This window comes from Geotrypetes seraphini, chromosome 5, assembly GCF_902459505.1.
Source record: "Geotrypetes seraphini chromosome 5, aGeoSer1.1, whole genome shotgun sequence".
In the NCBI taxonomy this organism is placed as follows: domain Eukaryota; kingdom Metazoa; phylum Chordata; class Amphibia; order Gymnophiona; family Dermophiidae; genus Geotrypetes; species Geotrypetes seraphini.
In genome coordinates, this window is record NC_047088.1 from 214,119,939 (window position 1) to 214,142,885 (window position 22,947).

Below are 22,947 nucleotides of genomic sequence, written 5' to 3' on the forward strand. Positions count from 1 at the left end.
GGTGTGGAGGGTAAGAAAGGGAGTCAGGGTGGTATGGAATCATGGTGAAGAGTGACAAAGGGGGGTCAGGGTGGTATGGAATCATGGTGAAGGGTGAGAAATGGGGTCAGGGTGGTATGGAAGCGTGGTGGAGGGAGAGAAAGGGGCAGATTCTGATGGAATTGCAGGGAAAGAGACATAAGGGGGAAGGATACTGCATGGAATTGGGTTGAAGGGAGAGAAAGGGGGCAGATGCTGATGGAAGTGGGGGGGAAGGGAGAGGAGAGAGTGAAATGCCAGACCATGTGGGTGTGGGAGAGGGAAGGTAAGAAGAGGAGAGGAGAGATGGAAGACTATTGGAGGAGGGAAGGGAGGAAGATGGATGCCAGACTAATGGGGTGAAGGGAGAAATGGAAGGGGGATGCATAAAGTTTCTAGAACGGGAATAGAAAGAGAGAAGATGCCATATAGAAGGGGCAGAGAGAGGGTAGACAGTGGTTGAAAGGAAGAGAGTGACAAAAAGATGAGGAATGCAGAAACCAGAGAAGACAAGGTAGAAAAAAAATTATATTTATTTATTTCTTTTTTTTTTTAGGTGAGATGCATTGCTGTTTCTGTGATGTTGCATTGTATGCAGAGTCCAGCTTCTTGGTGCTTCAGTTTAACCTTTGTCTACGTATTTTTATTCTATCTCCCCATTTACAAAACTGTAGAGCACAGTGGCATACCTAGCATATATGACACCTGGGGCCCATCATTTTTTGTCACCCCCCCATCTGTCCGAAAAACATGATTTTTAGTAACAAGCCACACATCACACATGAGTACCTAGGAAAAGGCAGCATCTTACATATGTAGTGAGCAGTACAACATCAATACACCCATTGTAAAACTAAACAAGCCAGACTAGTACAGATCAATCCTACACCGTCAATCCTAACAGAAAACCATGTCTTTCGAACACACAGAACACAGAAAACACCTTCGCCTAGTATGAAATGTCATCACAAATTAACCCCTTCCCCTTTTACAAAACTGAAGTGTGGATTTTAGCCACGGTAGTAACAGCTCTGACGCTCATGGAATTCTGAGCATCAGAGCTGCTACCACCACGGCTGGCGGTAAAAAACGCTCCACAGTTTTGTAAAAGGGGGGATAAAATGAAAATACATAGACAAAGGTTAAATTGAACCAGCAAGAAGCTGGACTCTGCATACAATGCAACACCACAGAAACAGTGACACATGTCTCCTAAAGCAATAAATAAATAGAAAATTTTTGTTCTACCTTTGTCTTCTCTGGTTTCTGCTTTCCTCATCTTCTTGTTACTCTCTTCCTTCCATCCACTGTCTGCCGTCTCTCTGCCCCTCTATGGCATCTTCTCTCCTATGCCCCTTCCAGAAACTGTATGTCTCCCCATTCCATCTCTCCTTTCACCCCATTGGTCTGGCATCTCTCTCCTCTCCTTCTCTCTCCTGCAATCCCTTTCTTCCCTCATTTTCCTTTTCAATTTATTTTGTGCATCCATCTAGATTATGTTCTTACTACCGCATAACCATAAGTTCAATGCGGTTTACAAAAATTACATAATCTACAAAGAAGGGCAATAGATCAGTGGTTCCCAACCCTGTCCTGGAGGACTACCAGGCCAATCGGGTTTTCAGGATAGCCCTAATGAATATGCATGGAGCAGATTTGCATGCCTGTCACTCCATTATATGCAAATCTCTCTCATGCATATTCATTAGGGCTAGCCTGAAAATCCGATTGGACTGGTGGTCCTCCAGGACAGGGTTGGGAACCACTGCAATAGATAACTACTCAGACAAGTACTTGGGAAAAGATAAAACTTCAATTGTTTCCTAGTGTTCATAAGAGTGAGAAGTAAGTAACAGTGAACGAAAGTTATCATGAAAAGCTGCTTGAAATAAAAGCAGATGATCATAGTATTTCTTGTCTTTGCAGCCTTTTACATGATCATATTTCTTTAGGCCAGGAGTAGGCAATTCCGGTCCTCGAGAGACGGAGCCAGGTCAGGTTTTCAGGATATCCACAATAAATATGCATGAGCTAGATTTGCATCTCAAGAAGGCAGTGGCGTACCTAGAGTATGTGGCACCCGGGGCCCATCATTTTTTGACACCCCCCCCGCATGTAAAAAAATATTTTTTGTAATAACCATGATACGGAATAAATGGTCAGAATAGAAACAGGTAGTGAAAATTTTATTTTATTGAACCTCATATATGTAACGATTATTCCAAACATAACATAAATTATGTCTGAATTGTCATGACATCAGAAGTACATATGGAGTAGTTGCAGGTGATGCTTGGGACAGTTCTGATTGTGTTAGTTCAGTTTTATGTGTTTTATGAATAGAAGGGTTTTTATTTCTTTTTTGAAGGTTTTGTAGTCTGTGGTCAAGGTCAATAGGTTGTAGAGTTGGGGGTCGAGTGTTAGGAGGTTGTCAAACAGTTTTTTTTCTTTTGACGATTTTGGTTGGAGGGTATGTGAATGGTGCGTGAGTTCTCCTATGTCTTGATTTGGATTGAATTATTTAGCTGAAGAAATTAGTTGCCCCCCCATTCCACACACATTAATTCTCTTCCATTTTTGTTCTCATTATAAAAAACACTGATAAGTTCCCAGAAAAAAATACATTAAAATAAGAAGTGAAAACAAAGGCCCCTACAGATGAGAACATAATATAAGAATAGCCTAACTGGGTCAGACCAATGGTCCATCATGCCCAGTATCGCATTCTCATGGTAACCAATCTAGGTCACTAGTACCTGGTCAAAACCCAAAGAGTAGCAACATTCCATGCTACCGATCCAGGGTAAGAAGACACTTCCCCTATGTCTTAATAACAGACTATGGACTTTTCCTCCAGGAATTTGTCCAAACCTTTCTTAAAACCAGCAATGCTATCTGCTTTTACCATAACTTCAGGCCACTTCATTTTTAAGCTTAGATCTTTCCTTCCAAACAGAGACCTTGCTAGATATCAAAATACAGAAAGAACAAGGTAACTTCACAAGGACTTAGCTGTGCAGGAAATGTGAATCTCCTCATACACCCACAATATAGTGCAAAAATGTGCAAAGGTCTGTTTTTTTCTTTCGATCACTACATAGCCTAATGCCACACAAGCAGCGCTGTTACAAACATATTCTGAAGGTCAATGCTTCTGAAGGTTAACAAAGTTTCCTTCCTTGGACCAGAAGGAGATACTGACAGACCACTGGAAGAGATCCCAAAACAACTACCCAGGCACAACACCCAAAGACCCACTCAGTGTGTGAACCAGTTGAGTGGAGTGGACATGGGCCCGGAGTTTGCTCAGCAGAATTTCCCAGACCACCTCTTCCTCTCAACACATTGACACGCTGCAACCACCACCACCATTAGGAACACCTCACTGGGTAGGCCAGCAATGCTTATAAACTTTATAAAACACATTATTATATTTTCTTATAAAGCACATATTTTAACTGAACTCTCTGACATCCTCAGCCTTGCCATTCACAAAAATAGAAGGAAGAAAAGTTCCCGTTTCCTGCTGTCTCATGTCCCCGGCCTATACAATACTTTTCTTCTGCAGACCCTTCAAAAGTCTGACCAAATCCTCGTTTCACTTGCAATATAAAATACTGAGGATGCCATCTCTCCCCAATCCCAGGTCCTGTAGTCTAAGACAGTAGCGCAAACTAGTGCTGCCCGATTCAGGAAAAAAAATTTTGATTCGATTCAGCCTATTGATTTGGTTTTTCGATTCGATTTTCCTGCCCAGTTGGGTAATTTTTTTCAAAAATCCTGTGGGTTTTATAGTTTTTTCACCCCCTTTGGCTTCTAACCACACTGGCGCTGTGGTGTAAATAAAATAAAGAAACAAAAAGGACTTTTCCTCTCTCTGTTAAATCCTAGCTCACGTTTGCGGTCTAACACCAGCTCTGGCAGGATACACATTTCAAATCTGACATATTGTAATCACAAAACAGAAAATAAAATTAGTTTTTCTACCTTTTGTTGTCTGGTTATTTTTCAAATCTTGTTGGTCCAAGGCTCTGGTTGTCTTCTGATAACTTGCTTGCCAGGGTCTCCTTCTTCCTTCTTTCTGCATGTTAAGAACATAAGAAGTTGCCGCCACTGGGTCAGACCAGAGGTCCATCGCGCCAAGCGGTCCGCTCCCGCGGCGGCCCATCAGGTCTGTGACCTGTGAAGTGATTCCTGACCATTTCTGTAACCTACCTCTACTTCAATCTGTAACCATCCATCTGCCATCTCTGTCCTCCCCGTTTCCCTTCCCTCCCCAGGAAGTCTAGCATCTTTCCTTTTTTCGTCTCCCTCCACAGATCCATCTTTTCTTAACTACCCTTTCATCCAGCATCTCTCCCTCCTTATCCACCACCCCAGGGTCCACCATCTCTCCCTTTCTTTTCCCAACTACCCTCCTATCCAGTATCTCTATCCCCCCTCCACACCATCCCTTGTGTCCAACTTCTCTCCCTTTCTGTTCCTTCCCTCCCTAAAAACTATGGTCCATCATCTCTCTCCCTCTTCTCTATTTTCAGACCCATTATTTCTTCCCACCCAAAGTCCAGCATATGCGTGTCTCTTTGAACACCCCCTTCCCTCCGTGTACTTCTACACCAGGGCCCCCCACCCCTGAAGGCCTGTCCCCTCCCTTGAAGGCCTGCCCCCCTCTTGAAGGCCTGCCTGTCTGTTCCCCTTGAAGGCCTGTCCCCCCCTTGAAGGCCTGCATCCCCCCCTTGAAGGCCTGTCCCCCCCCCCTTGAAGGCCTGTTCCCCCCTTGAAGGCCTGCCTGCCTGTCCCCCTTGAAGGCCTGTCCCCCCCCTTGAAGGCCCATCCCCCCCTTGAAGGCCTGCCTGCCCACCCCACCCTGAAGGCCTGATGCCCTGACCCACCCCGAAGGACCACTCGCCCCCCAACCCAGGTACATTAGATAGGTTGTGAGCCCACCGGGACAGACAGGGAAAATGCTTGAGTACCTGATTGTAAAAACCGCTTAGATAACCTTGATAGGCGGTATATAAAATCCTAATAATAATAAAACTTAAAACTTAAACTTAATCCCCCTGGCCTCCCCGCACCACCTACGGTAGAGAAGCAGCCCGCAGCAGGATCGCGATGCCAGCGATCCCTGCGCTGCTTTGGCGCTGCTTCCTCCGCCGCGGTCCCGTCCCTCCTCTGACGGGACCGCGGCGGAGGAAACAGCGCAAGGATCGCTGGCATCGCGATCCCGCTGCAGGCTGCTTCTCCACCGCAAACAGTGCGGGGGGGGCCGGGGAGAGAATCCGGATGTTGGGGGGAACCGGACCCCAATGGCTTCAAGGCCGGGAGCATCCCCTCAGAGCTTGTACCCGGGGCAGACCGCCCCCCCCTTGGTACACCACTGCAAGGAGGCAGTGCATGCAAATCCATCTCATACATATTCATGGTGGAGATCCTGAAAACCTGACCTGGCTCCGGCTCTCGAAGACCGTAATTGCCTACCCCTGCTTTAAACCATAAATCAGTCTTACCGCAGTATTCTGGGAGAATCGAGAAATGCGAGGAATTAAGCATCCAATGAGTACCGTATCTCTTTTTTTTTTTTTTTTTAATTCTTTATTCATTTTCAAACTTACAATAAGTGTGACAATATGTCCAAACAAATTAACAATAAATATATCACTTAATAATCATCAATGGTATAAATGGTATGCTCTTATCTCCCACCCTTCCCACCCTTTCCTATCATATAATCAATACCTTATACAATAAGTAACAATAAAATTACCCCCCCTCCCCTCTCACAATTGAACTTGTAAATTTAAGGGAAAAAAGTCATCTAATCAGTACAATACTTTGTTAATGGCTCCCACATAAGAACATAAGAAATGCCTGCACCGGATCAGACCTGGGGTCCATCCAGTCCGGTGATCCGCACACGCGGAGGCTCAGCCAGGCGTACCCTGACGCATACATTAGTCACTCGTATCCCTCAATGTGTCCTGCAAGAAGATGTGCGTCCAATTTTCCCTTAAATCCTAGAATGGTAGTTTCCTCCACCATCTCTTTCGGGAGAGAGTTCCAGGCGTTCACCACTCGCTGTGTGAAGCAGAACTTTCTGACATTTGTCCTGGCCGTGTCCCCTCTCAGCTTAAGGCCATGACCTCTGGTCCGAGTCTGGGTCACATTCGCCAATGTGAATAAGGCTATTTCTTGCTCTCCATCCTTTCCCCCTGCTGGTGAGTGAGCTTGCTCCATTTTGTCGATTCCTTTTAGCAATTTAAAAGTCTCTATCAGATCCCCTCTCAGTCTTCTCTTCTCAAGGGTGAATAATCCCAGTTTTCTGAGGCGATCCTTGTAGCTCAAGTTCTCCATACCTTCTACTAGCTTCGTCGCTCGCCTCTGCACCTTCTCCAGCAGTGTTATATCCTTCTTCAGGTTTGGAGACCAGTGTTGGACACAGTATTCCAAGTGTGGTCTGACCATTGCTCTATAAAGCGGCATTATGACCTCCCTTGATCTACTCGTGATTCCCTTCTTTATCATGCCTAACATCCTGTTAGCTTTCTTTGCCGCCGCTGCGCATTGAGCCGACGGCTTTAGGGTCCTGTCTATCAGTACCCCTAAGTCTTTTTCTTGTTCGCTCTTCCCCAATGTTATACCTAACAGTTTATACTCATGCTCCTTGTTTTTTCTGCCCAGGTGCATCACTTTGCATTTTTCCACATTAAAACTCATCTGCCAATTTTCTGCCCATCTCTCAAGTTGCTTCAAATCTCTCTGAAGTTCCTCGCTGTCTTTTTGTGACCTGATTGTCCGGCATAGCTTTGTGTCATCTGCAAACTTGACAATAACACTGGTTGTTTCTTCTTCCAGGTCATTTACGAAGATATTGAATAAGATAGGCCCAAGAACCGAGCCCTGAGGCACACCGCTAGTTACTTTTTTCCAGTCTGAGTACTTCCCATTTATGCCCACATCTTGAAATTTCCTGAAACATCCCCGCTGTATTGCAATAAAACTCCCCATTTTATAAACATGACATAAGGAATTCCACCAAAAATTATAATTTAATCTACTCCAATTTTTCCAATTATATGTAATTTGTTATTATTTGTAGACTTTTTGCTCTCATTGCCATACCAAACAGCACAGTAACATATGATAATGCCACTGGGTTGTCTAATAAATAATTAATTTGGTCCCAAATTGATTTCCAAAAATTCATAATAAATGGACAATAGAATAATAAATGATCTAAAGTCCCTGCTTCGAGATGATAGTGCCAACATTTATTAGACTTAGAGCTATCCAATTTTTGTAACCGAACAGGGGTCCATAATGCTCTATGTAACAGAAAAAACCAAGTTTGTCTCATAGATGCCGACACTGTACATCTCATCCTCCAAGTCCAAATTCGTGGCCATTGAGACGCAGTAATTTGATGCTTAATCTCAATGCTCCAAATGTCTCTCAGACCAGCAATTTATACCACTGGGCGGCCTGGTGACCCAAAAAGTCCACCTGAAAGCATAAGAACTCCATACCGTATCTCAATAGCATAGCAAGATGATATTTATAGAAGTCTGGAAAGCCCATTCCTCCATTTTGCTTAGAAGTTTTCAATATGGAAAGGGCAAACCAAGGAGGTTTGTTATGCCATATAAATTTGGAAAGTAGGACATGAAGATCTTTATAAAATGAAGGGCTGGCAAGTTTAGGGAGCATGCCTAATAAGTAATTGATAATGGGAGAGATAGCAGCTTCGATTCTGCCCCACCAGGATAAATTATACGGAGACCATTTAGAGGTTAGGGTAGAAATTTTAGTATTTAGTTCATTTAAATTTAGATTCATTAGAGTGTCTCTATGAAACAGGATACCCAGGTATTTAAGTGATCTGGGGACCATTTGAAAGCAGCAGGGCCCAAATCTGATTGAAAGTTATTATCAGTCAGTGGCATAGCTTCAGATTTGTTCCAGTTTATGTGATAGCCAGAAAATGTAGGAGAATTGAGAAACAAGTTTAAGAATTGATGGTATAGAAGTCCTGGGTTCAGTAAGAAAAATAAGCAGGTCATCTGTATATGCAAGAGTTTTAAGTTGCAGGTCCCTGCAAGGAATATCCTTAATTGAAGTGGCATTTCTAATAGTTATTAACAAAGGCTCTAAAGCAATATTAAAGAGAAGAGGTGAAAGGAGGCAGCCCTGTCTGGTACCTCTGGACAGCTGCACATCTGCTGAGAGTGTGTCATTAATTTTAAATCTAGCAATAGAAGTGTTAAAGGATTCTGATCCACTGCACAAAATTTGTACCACAACCAAACCATAATAATGCCTTTTCGGCATACAGCAATAGCTGCATTATTTTCAGTTTGGGCTAAATCAATAAGATCATGGAAAGTTTGGGCATTATCTCCAATGTATCTGCCTTTCATAAAACCAACCTGGTCCAGGTGAATAAGATGAGACAGGAGAGTTTCCAAACAAGAGGCCAGGATTTTAGCAAGAATTTTGCAGTCCAGATTGAGAAGGGAGATGGGTCTATAGTAGAGAATGACATGGGGAAAAAATTTGTCCCCGTCCCCATGAGCTCGTACCCATCCCATCACCGCAAGCTCCATCCCTGTCCCATCACCACAAGCTCAGTCCCCGTCTCTGCCCCCACCAAAGTGTACAGCGTCTATTCCTCTCTACCCCCCTTCACCGCGGTCCAGCAGCTCCCTGCCTCTCTCCCCTCCCCCCACACTCACTGGCCCACCCCAATCCCCATCCCAACAAGCAGCCGGAGCCCCAAAGTCGCATGCGGCCGCCGGAAAGTCCTCCTTTGACGCAACTGGAAACAGGAAGTTGCATCAGAGGAGGATCCTCCGGCAGCCACACGCGACCCCAAGACTCCGGCGGCTTCCCAAGATGAAAATTAAAGTAAGCTAGCGAAGACAAGGGGAAGGGAAGGAGGGAGGGAGATGCTCAGACCACGATTGGTAGGAAGGAGAGCTGCTGGCCGTGCAATCCTCAGATAACTGCAGGGACAAGGCCATTCACTGCTCCACGGGACGGTGAATGGCCTTGTCCCCATCTCCGTGGCAACCTTTTTTTTTTTTTTACAGCCACATTTCAGTGGGTTACCTGTTTCGGCGGGTTACTAACCATGGGTAACACTCACCGTTTCATTCTTTAGTCTATAGTTCCCTACTTTGGTCACATCTCTACCAGGCTTCAGCAGAACAACGACAAGGGCTTCAGCAAATCTGCCTTGGTCAGTAGGTTTATGCCACATAGAATTAGACAGAGTTGTATGTTTGAGAGCCAGTGGCAAGCAAAAAGCCTTAAAAAATTCTGCAGAAAAACCATCAGCTCCAAGAGCTTTTTGGGAGGATAAAGCTTTAATGGCTGATAGAGTTTCAGATACCAGAATAGGTGTACCAAGAAAATCCTCTTGTTGTTTCATTAAAGAGGATGAGGTAATTCCTGTAGAAAAGAGTCTTGTATATTGTGAGATCCAGTTACAGAGGAGAATAATTTGGTATAGAATTTCTCAAATTCACTTGTAATATCTTTGTCAGATGTGACATTGCGGCCATCCTCAGAAGTAATAGCTGCAATTCTAGATCTTTGTTTACAGTCTGCAAGATAACAAGCAAGATATCTACCAGCTTTATTGGCATTGGTGTAGTGGCCAGATTTGTGAATCATCATATCTTTACAAGCTCTTCTGCTTGCAAGAGAATTATATTCATAGTTCAGTTTGATTAGCTAATGAAGGAGAGACTTGTCATTATTTTGGATATGAGCTTGTTCTAATTGTGTGATATTGGATTCCAGAAGTGACATTTGTGCATTATCAGTTTTCCTTTTCCAAGCAGAATAGCTAATTATTTCTCCGCGTAGGCAGGATTTAAAAGCTTCCCAGACAGTAGGAGACACAGAATCTGATTAATTAGTTTGAAAGAAATCAGCTATAAGCTTGTTGATTCTGTCAATAAAATTGTTGATCCAAGAGGAATGATGCATTAAACTGACATATATTTTGTTTTGTCTGTGAAGATACCATGATGTCCATAGAGATCAATGCATGATCTGAGATTGTTATTGGGAAAATCTTGGTATTGAGTATATTGGGACTAAACGACTTGGAGGTCAGAAAGTAATCAATTCTGGTATTCAGCTAGGGATTTTTTGCAAATAATGGATACACCTCTCTTTTTCGAGCAGGCAGGAGTGTGTAAATAGACAGCCTAGGTAGATTTAAGCTTATTGCAATCATTGATATTTAAATGTGTCTCTTGTAGGAGTAAAGTATCTATGTTCTTTTGGGTGACATAATCAGAGACCTTTTTGCGTTTTATGGGGTGGTTTAGACCAGTGTTTCTCAACTCGGTCCTGGGTACCATCTTGCTAGTCAGTTTCACAGGACATCCACAATGAATCTGCACAAACTTGATCTGTATATATTGCCTCCATTATATGCAAATGTATTTCATGCATATTCATTGTGGATATCCTGAACACCTTACTGACAAGGGGGTACCCCAGGACCAAGTTGAGAAACACTGGTTTAGACCACTTACATTCAAACTGGCCATGTGAATTTTAACCATAGTCAGATATAATTGAGATTCATGAAATATGATGCACTAAAATATAGTCATATGAATAATGAAAGAGTCTCACGGAACCTTAGTGAGAAGAGTACATAGTAAATATGGCTTCATATGAGAGAAAACCCTTAGGCGTGACTACTAGGGGTCTGACACAGGCAGCCATAAGAAAAATCAGGGACCCACCGCCTTCACCTGAGTCTCAAAGAATGCACCAAAGTGTTTGTAGAAACAATGCAGAATGCCATTAGCCTTGTTCTGTAACATTTGTACAACTGCACTTTGTCAGCGTAGATCACTAGACCAGATGTCTATTTGGTTGGCTAACAATCCAATCCAATAATTGAGCATGTTCCAAGAGTAAATCCACTGCTAGTTTTCCTACTTTGTACATTTTCTTACTTTCTTTTTTAGCTTCTGTGTTACTTAAAACTGCAAAGGAAAAATAATAACATTTCTTCCTCTTTTTTTTGTGACTGTAGATTCCTACAGACAGAAGTGCCTAGGTGAGTATTTCTTGTGGGAGGAGGATGTTCTTGGAGATTATCATGTGATCTCTGTCTATCAATTTAAAAAAATATGTCAATATTAGGTAATGTCATTTATTTCTTTTATGACAAAAAATAGCCCCAAAAAGAAAAACCAGGTACTTAAAAAATACAAAGATATAAGCAGGGTATGCCCTAGGGCAGGGGTACCCACACTTTTTGGACTTGCAAGCTTCTTTTAAAATGACCAAGTCAAAATGATCTACCAACAATAAAATAAAAAAAACCAACACAAAGCACACTGTATGCAGAGAAAATGTTAATTATCATTTATATTCCGGGGTTTTTTCAAGGAGGTCAAGGCAGATGACTCTATGCAATGTTACCTCAGTAACAACTAAACAAAAATAGACAAATATACCCCCTCCCTTTTTACTAAACTGTGATAGTTTATTGCGCAGGGAGCTGCGCTGAATGCCCCTCGCTGCTCTCAATGCTCATAGGCTCCCTGCGCTAAAAAACGCTATTGTGGTTTAGTAAAAGGGGGCCATAGTGCAAAATATAGACAGCAAATATCAGTTCTCAAAACAGACACATTTTAATCACTAAATTGAAAATAAAATCATTTTTCCTACCTTTTGTTGTCTGGGGATTTCATGAGTCTCTGGTTACACTTTCTTCTTCTGAATGTGCATCCAATATTTCTTCCCTTCTTTCAACCTACTGTATGCTTCCTCTCCCCCAGACCTCATTCCCTCCCCCAACATTTTCTTCCTCTCTCCCTGCCCTCTCCCCCATTCTTTTTCCTTGCCCCCTTCTTTCTTTCTTTCTGTCTGTCTGTCTCTCTTCATGCCCCCTTTCTTTCTTTGTCTCCCTGTCCTCCCTTTCTTTCTGGTTCCCTTTTTTCTTTCTGTCTCCCTGTCCCCCCTTTCTTTCATTATTTCTGTTTCCCTTCTTTCTTTCTGTCTCCCTGCCCTCCCCCCAAGCCATTGCTGCCGCCTTCGGGGAACCATCCTCCAAGCCACTGCTTCCCCAAGCTCTCCCTGCTTCCCGACGCAGAAGCGTCGGGCCGACCAGCATTCCTCTCCCCGACGTCAATTCTGACATCAGAGAGGAAGTTCTGGGCCAGCCAGGCAGCGATTGGCTGGCCCGGAACTTCCTCTCCGATGTCAGAATTGACATCAGGGAGAGGAAGGCTGATCGGCCCGGAGCTTCTGCATCCTGTTTACAGCATTGGGATGCAGGTAGAACCTGAAGGCAACGCGATTGACCTTTTGGGCACCCCTAGGGCATTACAGGCAATATGGTTCCCTAGCCTACACACTTGAAAACAGCAAAAGCTTAAATTCAAATTTATAAATTAAGGAGCACCCTCAGCGTGAGTTTGTAAGCTCTTGAGAGCAGCTCAGCAGAGCCGCTCTGATGCTTAAAAAAGCAGAGCCAGCAAACATAGAGCCGGCAATGCTACTCTCCTGCAGTTTGCATTGTGCATTTGTCACTTTTTATCTTCTGGATGCTAATGTTACTTTCACTCAAATTCAGCCGCCCTGTGGATTATGGGCGGTGTTGTTTTCTCCTGCCTTTTCTCCCCCCCCCCCTCCCCGTGGGGCAGCGGCATCTGGAACGGTGGACTCCTGGCTCAGCAGCGCAGCACCCGGAAGGGCCAGGCGGGTGCAGCAATTGCATGTCGCCGGCCAAGAAGCCTTACCCCTGACGTCAGAATTGACGTCAGGGGTAAGGCTTCTGGGCCAGCGGCATGCACCCACCTGGCCTTTCCTTTCTAATTTCGGCAGTGAGCAACCAGGGGCGAGGGGCGGTCCTGCAAGGTAACGGGGGGGGGGGTGGATTTGGGTATTTGCTCCATAGGACACACCCTTTTTTCCACCCACTTTTTGGGGTGGAAAATGTGCGTCTTATGGAGCAAAAAATACGGTACTATCTATCCCTTCTTCTCAACCAGTGAACCAACTTACTTGGGCCAAGCTTTCTTATTTTTATTTGAAATCTTTTTATTCAAATCAAGACAAGCATACAAAATGCAACAAAGACAAAACAATTCAAGAACAAACCCCAACCATCGCCCCACCAGCCCAGCCAATCCAACCCCACCACCCTCCAAACCCCAGTTCCCCTCCCCCATACCACAAAGAGGCAAAGCAATCCACGGGGATAAGTCATAATGATTTCAAAAGCGACTACGGCCTCTTGAACTTAAAATCTGCAAGTATGGAGTCCACATGTGAAGAAAGGCTGCACGGTGTTTTTGAGATCGAAAAACCACTCACGCTTCCCAGCTCATCAGTTCATGCAGCTTATTCCTTCAAAACTAAACAGAAGGAGGTTGGTCAGAGAGCCAATATGTCATAATACACTTTTCCCCCACAATATAACATTTACTTAAAACATTTGTTCTCTAGCCGGGTACAATATTAAGCAGAGTAAAATGGCAGAATAACATGCCTGGCACCGAGAGAGAGACCTGGGTGTTCAACAGTGTTCCCAAGCAAAAAAAAAAACCCTCTTGCCAGAATCCCTGGATCAGTGAACACGCCCATAGACCATGTGCATAAGAATTCACTGCAGCATGACATTTCAGACAAAGTTGCATAGCAATGCACCCCCATATGATAAGCCTTACTCTAGGGCACATAAGCATGTAAAGAGCTTTATCCAACACCCAATCAGAAATATGGCAAAGAATACGAGCTTGATTGTATATCCAAAGGTCAAGAACCCCCAACCCACCCCGAGCCTAATGTCCTCCCATATGTGCCCATCGAAGTCGAGGCCACCTCCTACCCCAAAAGAACTGAGATAACATAGAACTAAGGGCGTGAGCATCTTTCTTCAACAGATAAACTGGAATCATCTGAAGAACATAAAGCCACTTGGTAAACAGGATCATCTGATAAAGTTGTATTTGTCCCATCAAAGATAAAGGTAAGCCCTTCCATTGCTCCAACCTAGAGCGCGTGTCAGACAACAATCTATATATATAAAATCGGAGGTATGTATGTGTGTATGTATGTATGTATGTGTGTGTGTGTGTATGTGCCGCGATCACGCAAAAACGGCTTGACCGATTTGAACGAAACTTGGTATGCAGATCCCTCACTACCTGGGGTGATATGTTCTGGGGGTCTCGCGGCCCACCTGCACACGTGGGCGGAGCTACAAACAACATCAGATTTCACCCATTCATGTCAATGGAAAAAAAGTAAAAAGCTGCCATTCTCACAGTAATTCAAAAACGTCTTAAGAACATAAGAACATAAGAATTGCCATCTCCGGATCAGACCCATGGTCCATCGAGTCCGGCGATCCGCACACGCGGAGGCCCAGTCAGGTATACACCTGATTGTTCTAATCACCCATATCCCTCTATGCCTCTCATAAGGAGATGTGCATCTAATTTGCCTTTGAATCCTAGCACAGTGGATTCCTTAATAACCTCCTGTGGAAGAGCATTCCATGCGTCCACCACTCGCTGCGTAAAGCAGAACTTCCTGACATTTGTCCTGGACTTGTCACCCCTTAGTTTCAAACCATGTCCTCTTGTCCGTGTCACATTGGACAATGTAAATAATTTGTTTTTCTGCTCTATTTTATCGATGTCTTTCAGTATTTTGAACGTCTCTATCATGTCCCCTCGCAGCCTCCTCTTCTCAAGGGAGAACAATCCTAGTTTCTTGAGTCGTTCCTCGTATTCCAATTTCTCCATACCTCTTATTAGTTTCGTTGCTCGTCTCTGCACCCTCTCCAGCAGTTTTATATCCTTCTTTAGGTTGGGAGACCAATGTTGTACACAGTATTCCAAGTGTGGTCTGACCATTGCTCTATAAAGCGGCATTATGACTTTCTCCGATCTACTCGTGATTCCTTTCTTTATCATGCCCAACATTCTGTTTGCTTTCTTTGCCGCTGCCGCACATTGTGCCGACGGCTTCAGGGTCCTATCTATCAGTACACCCAGGTCCTTTTCTTGTTCGCTCTTACCCAGAGTTGCTCCTGACATTCTATACTCGTGTTCCTTATTCTTACTACCTAAATGCATTACTTTGCATTTCTCCACGTTGAACTTCATCTGCCATTGCTCTGCCCATTTCTCTAGCTGATACAAGTCGCTCTGGAGTTCCTCGCTATCTTCCTGCGATCTGATTTCCCGGCATAGCTTTGTGTCGTCTGCAAACTTAATGATCTCACTGGATATTCCGCCTTCCAGGTCATTGATATATATATTAAATAGAATCGGCCCAAGTACCGAGCCCTGGGGCACACCACTAGTCACTTTCTCCCAGTCTGAGAACTTCCCATTTATGCCCACTCTCTGCTTCCTGTTTTCCAGCCATTTGCCTATCCACCTTTGTATATCTCCCTCTATTCCATGGCTTTGTAGTTTCCTGAGAAGTCTTTCATGCGGAACTTTGTCGAATGCTTTCTGGAAGTCCAAATAAATTATGTCCACCGGCATTCCACTATCAATTTGCTTGTTCACGGTCTCAAAAAATTGAAGCAAATTCGTTAAACATGATTTCCCTTTCCTGAACCCATGTTGACTGGGTTTCAGCAAGTCGTGTGTATCTAAGTGCCGGACTATGCTATCCTTGATCAGTGCTTCAACCATCTTTCCAGGGACAGACGTAAGGCTCACTGGTCTGTAGTTGCCCGGTTCTCCTCTCGATCCTTTTTTGAAAATTGGCGTGACATTCTCTATCTTCCAGTCATCTGGTATCTGTCCAGTTCTGATTGTCAGATTGGTGAGTTTTTGCAATAACTCTCCGATTTCAATCTTCAATTCTTTTAAGACTCTCGGATGAATTCCATCCGGTCCAGGGGATTTGTCACTTTTAAGTTTGTCGATCTGGTAGTATATCTGGTCCAACTCCACTTCAACTGTGGTGAGGCTGTCTTCCATTACTCCATTAAACACTTTCATTGCCTCTGGTATTTTTGCAGTATCCTCCTCCGTAAAGACAGACGCAAAGAAGGAATTTAGTTTGTCCGCAATTTGTTTATCTTCCTTAATGTACCCTTTTCTTCCCTGGTCGTCCAGGGGTCCCACCGCCTCTTTTGCGGGTTTTTTCCCTTTCACGTATCTAAAGAAGGGCTTGAAGTTCTTGGCCTCTTGCGCTATTTTTTCTTCATAGTCCTTTTTGGCATCCCTCACCGCCTTGTGACATTTCTTCTGTTCGTCTTTATGTTTTTTCCATGCTTCGGTCGTTTTGATGTGTTTCCATTTTTTGAAAGAGTCCTTCTTTTCTTTTATGGCTTCCTTCACCTGTCTGGTAAGCCATGCCGGTTCTCCCTTACCTTTTGTTCTCCCTTCCTTGGAGATCCTCGGAATGTGTAGGTTTTGTGCTTCTGTGATAGTACTTTTCAGTAGGGACCATGCCTGGTCTACTGTTTCAATTTTATCCACCTTTTTCTTGAGTCGTTGTTTCACCATGGCTCTCATGCGATCGTATTTGCCCTTTTTAAAGTTAAAGGTTTTGGTTAAGGTTTTGGCACTTTTTCTATTCCCGATGTCAAGCTTAAAGATGATCACATTGTGATCGCTCGTCCCCAGCGGTACCGTAACTTCTACTTCTTTTGTCGGTCCCGTGAGGCCATTTAGCACCAAGTCCAGGGTGACGTTGCCTCTTGTCGGCTCTTTCACCATTTGTTCCAGGAAGCAATCCCCTAGCGCCTCCAGGAACTTGGCCTCCTTGCCGCAGTTGGAGGTTCCTAGTTTCCAGTCTATCCTCGGGAAATTGAAGTCTCCCAATATTATTACATTGCCCGTCTTGCATTCTCGTTTGATTTCCTCTATCATTTCTAAGTCAGTTTCATCCGCCTGTCCCGGGGGACGATAAAAAAGGCCAATTTTCGTGGCTGCACTGTTTTGTCCAGGAATCTTGACCCAGAGGGACTCTAGCTTCTCTTTCGTTTCCATCGTAGCCACTTCAACAGATTCTACTCCTTCCTGCACATATAGGGCAATACCTCCACCTTTCTGCCCTACTCGATCTCTTCTATATAGTTTGTATCCCTGAAGTACTGTGTCCCATTTGTTTTCTTCATTCCACCATGTTTCTGTTATGCCAATGATTTCCAACTTATCATTTCTTGCTATTGTCTCTAGTTCCCCCATTTTGTTTCCTAGACTTCTAGCATTCGTATACATACATTTGAGTTCTCTTCGAGTTACTTTTATGGACTTTCTACTCTTTGCTGTCCTTACTGTTACTTTCACGGTATCCTTAACCGCTGCAGTGTTGTTTCCCTTGTTTGTTGTGCGGTCTTCCTCTCCTATGTCTGAGTTGTCCCTTTCTGCCTTGTCTTCCTTATTTGCTGTGAGATCGTCCTCTCCTGTGTATGAGTAGTAGCCCATTGTTCCTACATCGGGGCATCCTGTCGTCCGTGCCATCGACTGGTGGTCGACTGTCGGCTTTCCCCTATTTATTAGTTTAAAGCCTTCTCGATGGCCCTCTTCAAGTTGCCTGCCAATACTCTCGCTCCTTCCTTGTTGAGGTGTAGTCCGTCCTTTCTATAGTACTTGCTTTTCCCCCAGAACGCCATCCAGTTGCGCACGAAGTCGAAGCCTTCTTCTTCACACCGATTTGAACGAACCTTGGTATGCAGATCCCTCACTACCTGGGGTGATATGTTCTGGGGGTCTCGCGGCCCACCTGCACACGTGGGCGGAGCTACAAACAGAACATCAGATTTCACCCATTCATGTCAATGGAAAAAATGTAAAAAGCTGCCATTCTCACAGTAATTCAAAAACGTCTTGACCGATTTGAACGAACCTTGGTATGCAGATCCCTCACTACCTGTGGTGATATGTTCTGGGGGTCACGTGGCCCACCTGCACACGTGGGCGGAGCTACAAATAGAACAACAGATTTCACCCATTCATGTCAATGGAAAAAAAGTAAAAAGCTGCCATTCTCACAGTAATTCAAAAATGGCTTGACCGATTTGAACGAACCTTGGTATGCAGATCCCTCACTACCTGGGGTGATATGTTCTGGGGATCTCTTCACCCAAGAATTTATATGTTCTTGCTCCTGGAGGTGAAACTAAAAATGTTGTTTATAATCAAGTTTTGTGTTAGTTGTATTGTATTCATTTTGTCAAATATTTCACATTATAATTTGAATATTGTACTTTTTATAAAGCTGTAAAAAAATAATTTCATTCACCACTATAAAGTATCTTTATTTGAATCCATTTACAGTGTTATTGCTATAATTAAATACCCATGCAACGCCGGGGCATCAGCTAGTTTATCAATATTAATCCGATAAAGATTCAGCACTTCCATAGTAAGTGATACCAAGGTAACGAAAGGAACCTTCTGCCCATTTCAAGGGAAAATCCGCACCCCAAAGCACCCACACTGATGGGGAAGAAGCCAAAGCCTCAAATTTGTTCAAATTCAGAGCAAATCCCAAGAAGTCACCATATTCCCTTAGACTTTCCAGGAGAATTGGCAGCAACCACCGAGGGTCAGACAGAAAAACCAAAAGATCATCCGCAAACGCTGCAATTTTAAAATGTCGAGCCCCTATGGGCAAGCCACTAATCTCAGCATTAGCCTGTATCTCCCGGATCAAAGGATTCAAGGACAGCACAAAAAGCAATGGAGACAAGCTTGTTAGAGAAAAAAAATGTTCTACAAAAAACCAACTATTTTTATATTCCAAATCGGAAACATCCCCACATATGCAAAGTTAACTCAGTTCAACGTATGTCCATCAACTCCCATTCACTCTTGGTCTCTGGCTTTACTCAGTTCTTATTTTCTCAAAATCATAATGCTCCAGTGCAGCAAAACAGTTATACAATTTAAAAACTTTGAATAGCTTTCTCTCATTTGCAAATTGATCTTCTCGCTTGTTCCCATTTCCAGAACATTTATGAATATGTTAAACACCAGTCCCAGTCCCTATAGTACTCCATTGTGAGAACTGTCCATTTTAATTGTACTTTCTATTTTCTATTGCTTAATCAGTTCTTTTTTTTTTAAATTCTTTATTCATTTTCAAAACTTCAATTGTGCAAACAAGATGATGCATTTACATAAAATATTAACATTACAGCACAATAAAACTTAATAGAATAAAGACAAGACTTATTTTCCCCCACCCACTTTCCAATTAACCAACATCTCATAAAAATATCTGTAAACAACCTATTTATACCTCGTAACCAGTGCCAAAATATACCCCCCTCCCCCCCTCCCTGGATGTGTATGTTTTCCTCATTCAAACTGATGCGCAGTGTCGATTGATAGCACTCGCAGTATACGCGATATGGTTTTCTTCCATGATTGACCTTTTAGTCAGATCCAATTGAGTGCCAGTGTGTGTTGTGTATTTCATCCTTCACGCTTTTTAAGACTCCTGAGGCAGGCCTGAGGGCCGAAACATGTACATGTCGAGTCATTGAGTCGTTGAAAGTGTCATTTTGATGTTTGAACAATAAAGACCTTCATATCATCAGACGGAGTGGAGGACATTTTTCCCAGTGCACATCTCTCTTATTTGGACAATTCCACGCTGGTCTTTATATATTTGGTTTTGTAGTATTGTTTTCCCCTGTTTTTTTCTTCCTCATTCATATAAATAAATCAATCCTTACAATATTTAGTTAATGATTCCCAATCCCAAAAATTGTTACTATTTTAAAAGCTATGGGATAGGATACCATCATTAATAGGAAAATACTTACTGTACCTGAATGTAAGTTGCCTTGAGTTACAACTGAAAAAACAAATATTATTCCTCCTTCAGGTTACATACTTCCCCCTTTTACTATGCTGCGGTAGAGGTTTCTACCATGAGCCTGAGCGCTAAATGCTCCGACACTCATAGAATTCCTATGAGCATCGGAGCATTTAGCGCCTCTGGCCATGGTAGAAACCTCCACCACAGAGTATCCAAAAAATGCTTTTCAATCAGTTTAATAAGCTTGAATTTTCCATCAACAAACAGGAATGAGTCAGACACACAATTTGAGTTAAGTCAGCTAATGATGCCAGGATGGAACTGGTCTCACAGAGCTCAGAACTAAGTCTAAAGTTCTGAGCATGCACAGCCCTTCCCATATGTGGTTTGGTCTCTTCAGTTTTGTTTTGTTTTTATTAAATATTTTTGAAACTCTGCCAAACAGTTGCAAAAACAAAGCACCATCTCACCTCTGGGCTTCTGAGGCTTTTTTCCTCCATTTTTATGGTAGATTGAGATCTACAGGTATATTATTTGAGTATTGCTAATTTAAAAAGCCAAAATAAACCAATGTGTACCAAGTCCTTTTCCTACAAATCTTTGCATATAATTCCCTTTAATATCTCATTTCTTGGCTTAAGCATAATTTTGATCCATAACAGTACAGTGGTGCCTCACACAACGAACTTAATTCGTTCCAGGAGCAAGTTTGTTATGCGAAAAGTTCGTTATGTGAAACGCGTTTTCCCATAACAATACATGTTAAAAAAAATAATTCGTTCTGCAGCATAAAATATGCTAAGATGACATAAAAAAAGATAAATTTGTCAAAATGGTGAAAATGGTGGTCTTGCTGAGGCCAAACTCTTTGACGAGGTCACACTGTTTTACCCCACATTCACTCCTTCTAATTATTTCCCGTTTCATTTCAACAGAAATCACCTTCCTGCTTTTTTTAGAAGCCATGATATATAAAAAATATTGAGTTTATCTTAAAAGGACGACTGTATACAGTGGGAGAGGGCAGTTAAGCGCAGTGACTAACGACTGCCTGCAGTGCCTGCGCGGAAGGATGCAATACATCGGCAGCTCGGGCGACTTCGTTGTGTGAAACGAAGTTCGTTGTGTGAAACGAAGTTCGTTGTGTGAATCAAGACATGAAGTTCGTTGTGTGCAGCGTTCGTTGTGCGAGGCGTTCGTTATGCGAGGCACCACTGTACTGTATAACAGTAGAAACACTATTTAAGTGTACAAAACAGATAATGCATGCTTTTCAGTGTCCTGTCATGTTTGATAAAATAGGTCTTTTCACATATAATATTATAAAATAAGAGATGTAAGTTTGATTTGTAGCCTTCAAAAAGCACGGAGAATTAGTTGATAAGTATTATTGACATATTTTTTTCACTCTGCCTTCAGATTAGCTATGGCTATAATTATTTTCATTTTTTATTTACATATTGAATATGTACCTCATATTCATTTTGTAAAAGTAAACCAAAGTTAAGATGACTTGACACAAAATATGAACTGTTAGAACATACATTTTAAGGCCTTTCTAAACCAAAGACAACAGTTTGTCCTACTCGTTTCCCATTAGAGTGTGATATATAAAATAGTTAAGCCTGATAATTAACTGAATAGAAGAACGGCCATCTATGGAACTGTGGTCTTGTAATTTCCAATTAGTAACATGATCTGCTGTAGTTCACAGATGCCTTTTGGATTAACATTTAACCAAATGTTTTCTATTTCAGATCAGAAAGTTTTAATAATGACCCTGGCTATCACAATTGCTATAATCATAGTAATTGCCTCAACAGTCCTTTGGTTTTTATACAAAAGACATTCTGTTTCTTCTGGACTTCTGTCAGCACAGTACCAACCTTCAACTTTAGTGACTCCTTATAGTGATGGAATAGGTCTAGTGGATGCAGAAGAGAAGGAATTTGCTGCTTAATTACAAGAAAATCCTACCATTTTGTATTCTAATCATGTAATTATAGTTTACTTAAATTAAAGCTTTTGATTGTGCATGTAATTCCAGTTATAGAGAGTTGGTACAAAATGCCAATTTGCTGCCATACATTGTTAGAAGTAAACTCACTGTGAAGAGAGTAACAGATACCCTAATTCAGTCCTTCCCTATCTGACTCTTTTTTGTTGTTTGTTTTGAGTTATAGCATCTTAAATTGCAGTTGTATGCTTAACTGATTCAGACTAGAATACAAAGAGAGGAGAGAATTCATGAATCTTGACAAGCTACACTAAATTGGATCTTTTATCAACTCCCACACTTACTGGAGTTACTTGGGACTATAAAACCATAATTTCTAGTGCAGACCTACCCATTTCTACTGTATACTATTGCTGTTTTCATAAGCAACTTGCTACTAAATTTAATTCCCAGCAAGATCTGTAAAGGTATCTGGCTTTAAGAGAATAAAAGGAGTAATCTTATGTTATCTCCCAGAGCTAAAATGCAAGATTTACAGGAAACATCTACTAATAAAGCAAATGAATAAATCTAGTCTCAGAGTTTGCTAGAGCAAACAGCTGTACATATGGACTCTATAAATTAAGCTTCAGTAATGTAACAAAAGGTACATATGAAAAACTTAAAAATAATAGACATACTATGCCTCCATTCTCTTTGCCAGCCTCTTTCACTTTTCCTATCTGAGTTCCTTCTCTATGCGGCTTTAAAAAAAATCCCAAATGGTCAAAGTAATGTGACAGGAGAGCTTCAACTTCTGAGAAAAAAAAAAAAAAAAAGTAGCAGCAAGTTGCACATTCAAAAGAGCAGTCATAAAGGCTTTTCAAATTATGGCCAATGTAAAGTACAGAATACTGCAACTAAACTTATTTTCGGTAAGAGTAAATTCGATCACGTAACCCCTCTGCTCAAGGAATTACATTGGCTCCCAGTGTATCTCACAATTCATTTCAAGTGCATTTGTATTGCATTTAAGATCTTATTTGGCATTTTCACCACTTTGATTCCTTTAGATTGGAATGTGCATAGGTCTCATCTTGCCAGAAGTTCTCAAAAATTAAAACTTACATTTCCCTCTCTCGGGAGATTTAGTCATTCTTTTGTGTTTAAATTAACCAAATTCTGGAATGCTTTACCGCTTACACTAAGAA

General features: G+C 42.3%; 1 protein-coding gene across 3 annotated transcripts in view; it reads left to right on the forward strand.

The window, feature by feature from the left end:
• The window catches only part of CD302 (CD302 molecule), a 59,352-nt gene extending 36,736 nt beyond the window's left edge, over positions 1-22,616 (forward strand). For all 3 annotated transcript variants that reach the window (XM_033944557.1, XM_033944555.1, XM_033944556.1), the window contains 2 exons: positions 11,081-11,104; positions 21,558-22,616. In XM_033944557.1, the coding sequence (XP_033800448.1) occupies positions 11,081-11,104; positions 21,558-21,760 (227 nt within the window). In that variant the 3' untranslated portion in view covers positions 21,761-22,616. The remainder of the gene's footprint in view (positions 1-11,080; positions 11,105-21,557) is intronic.
• The last annotated feature ends 331 nt before the right edge of the window (positions 22,617-22,947 follow it).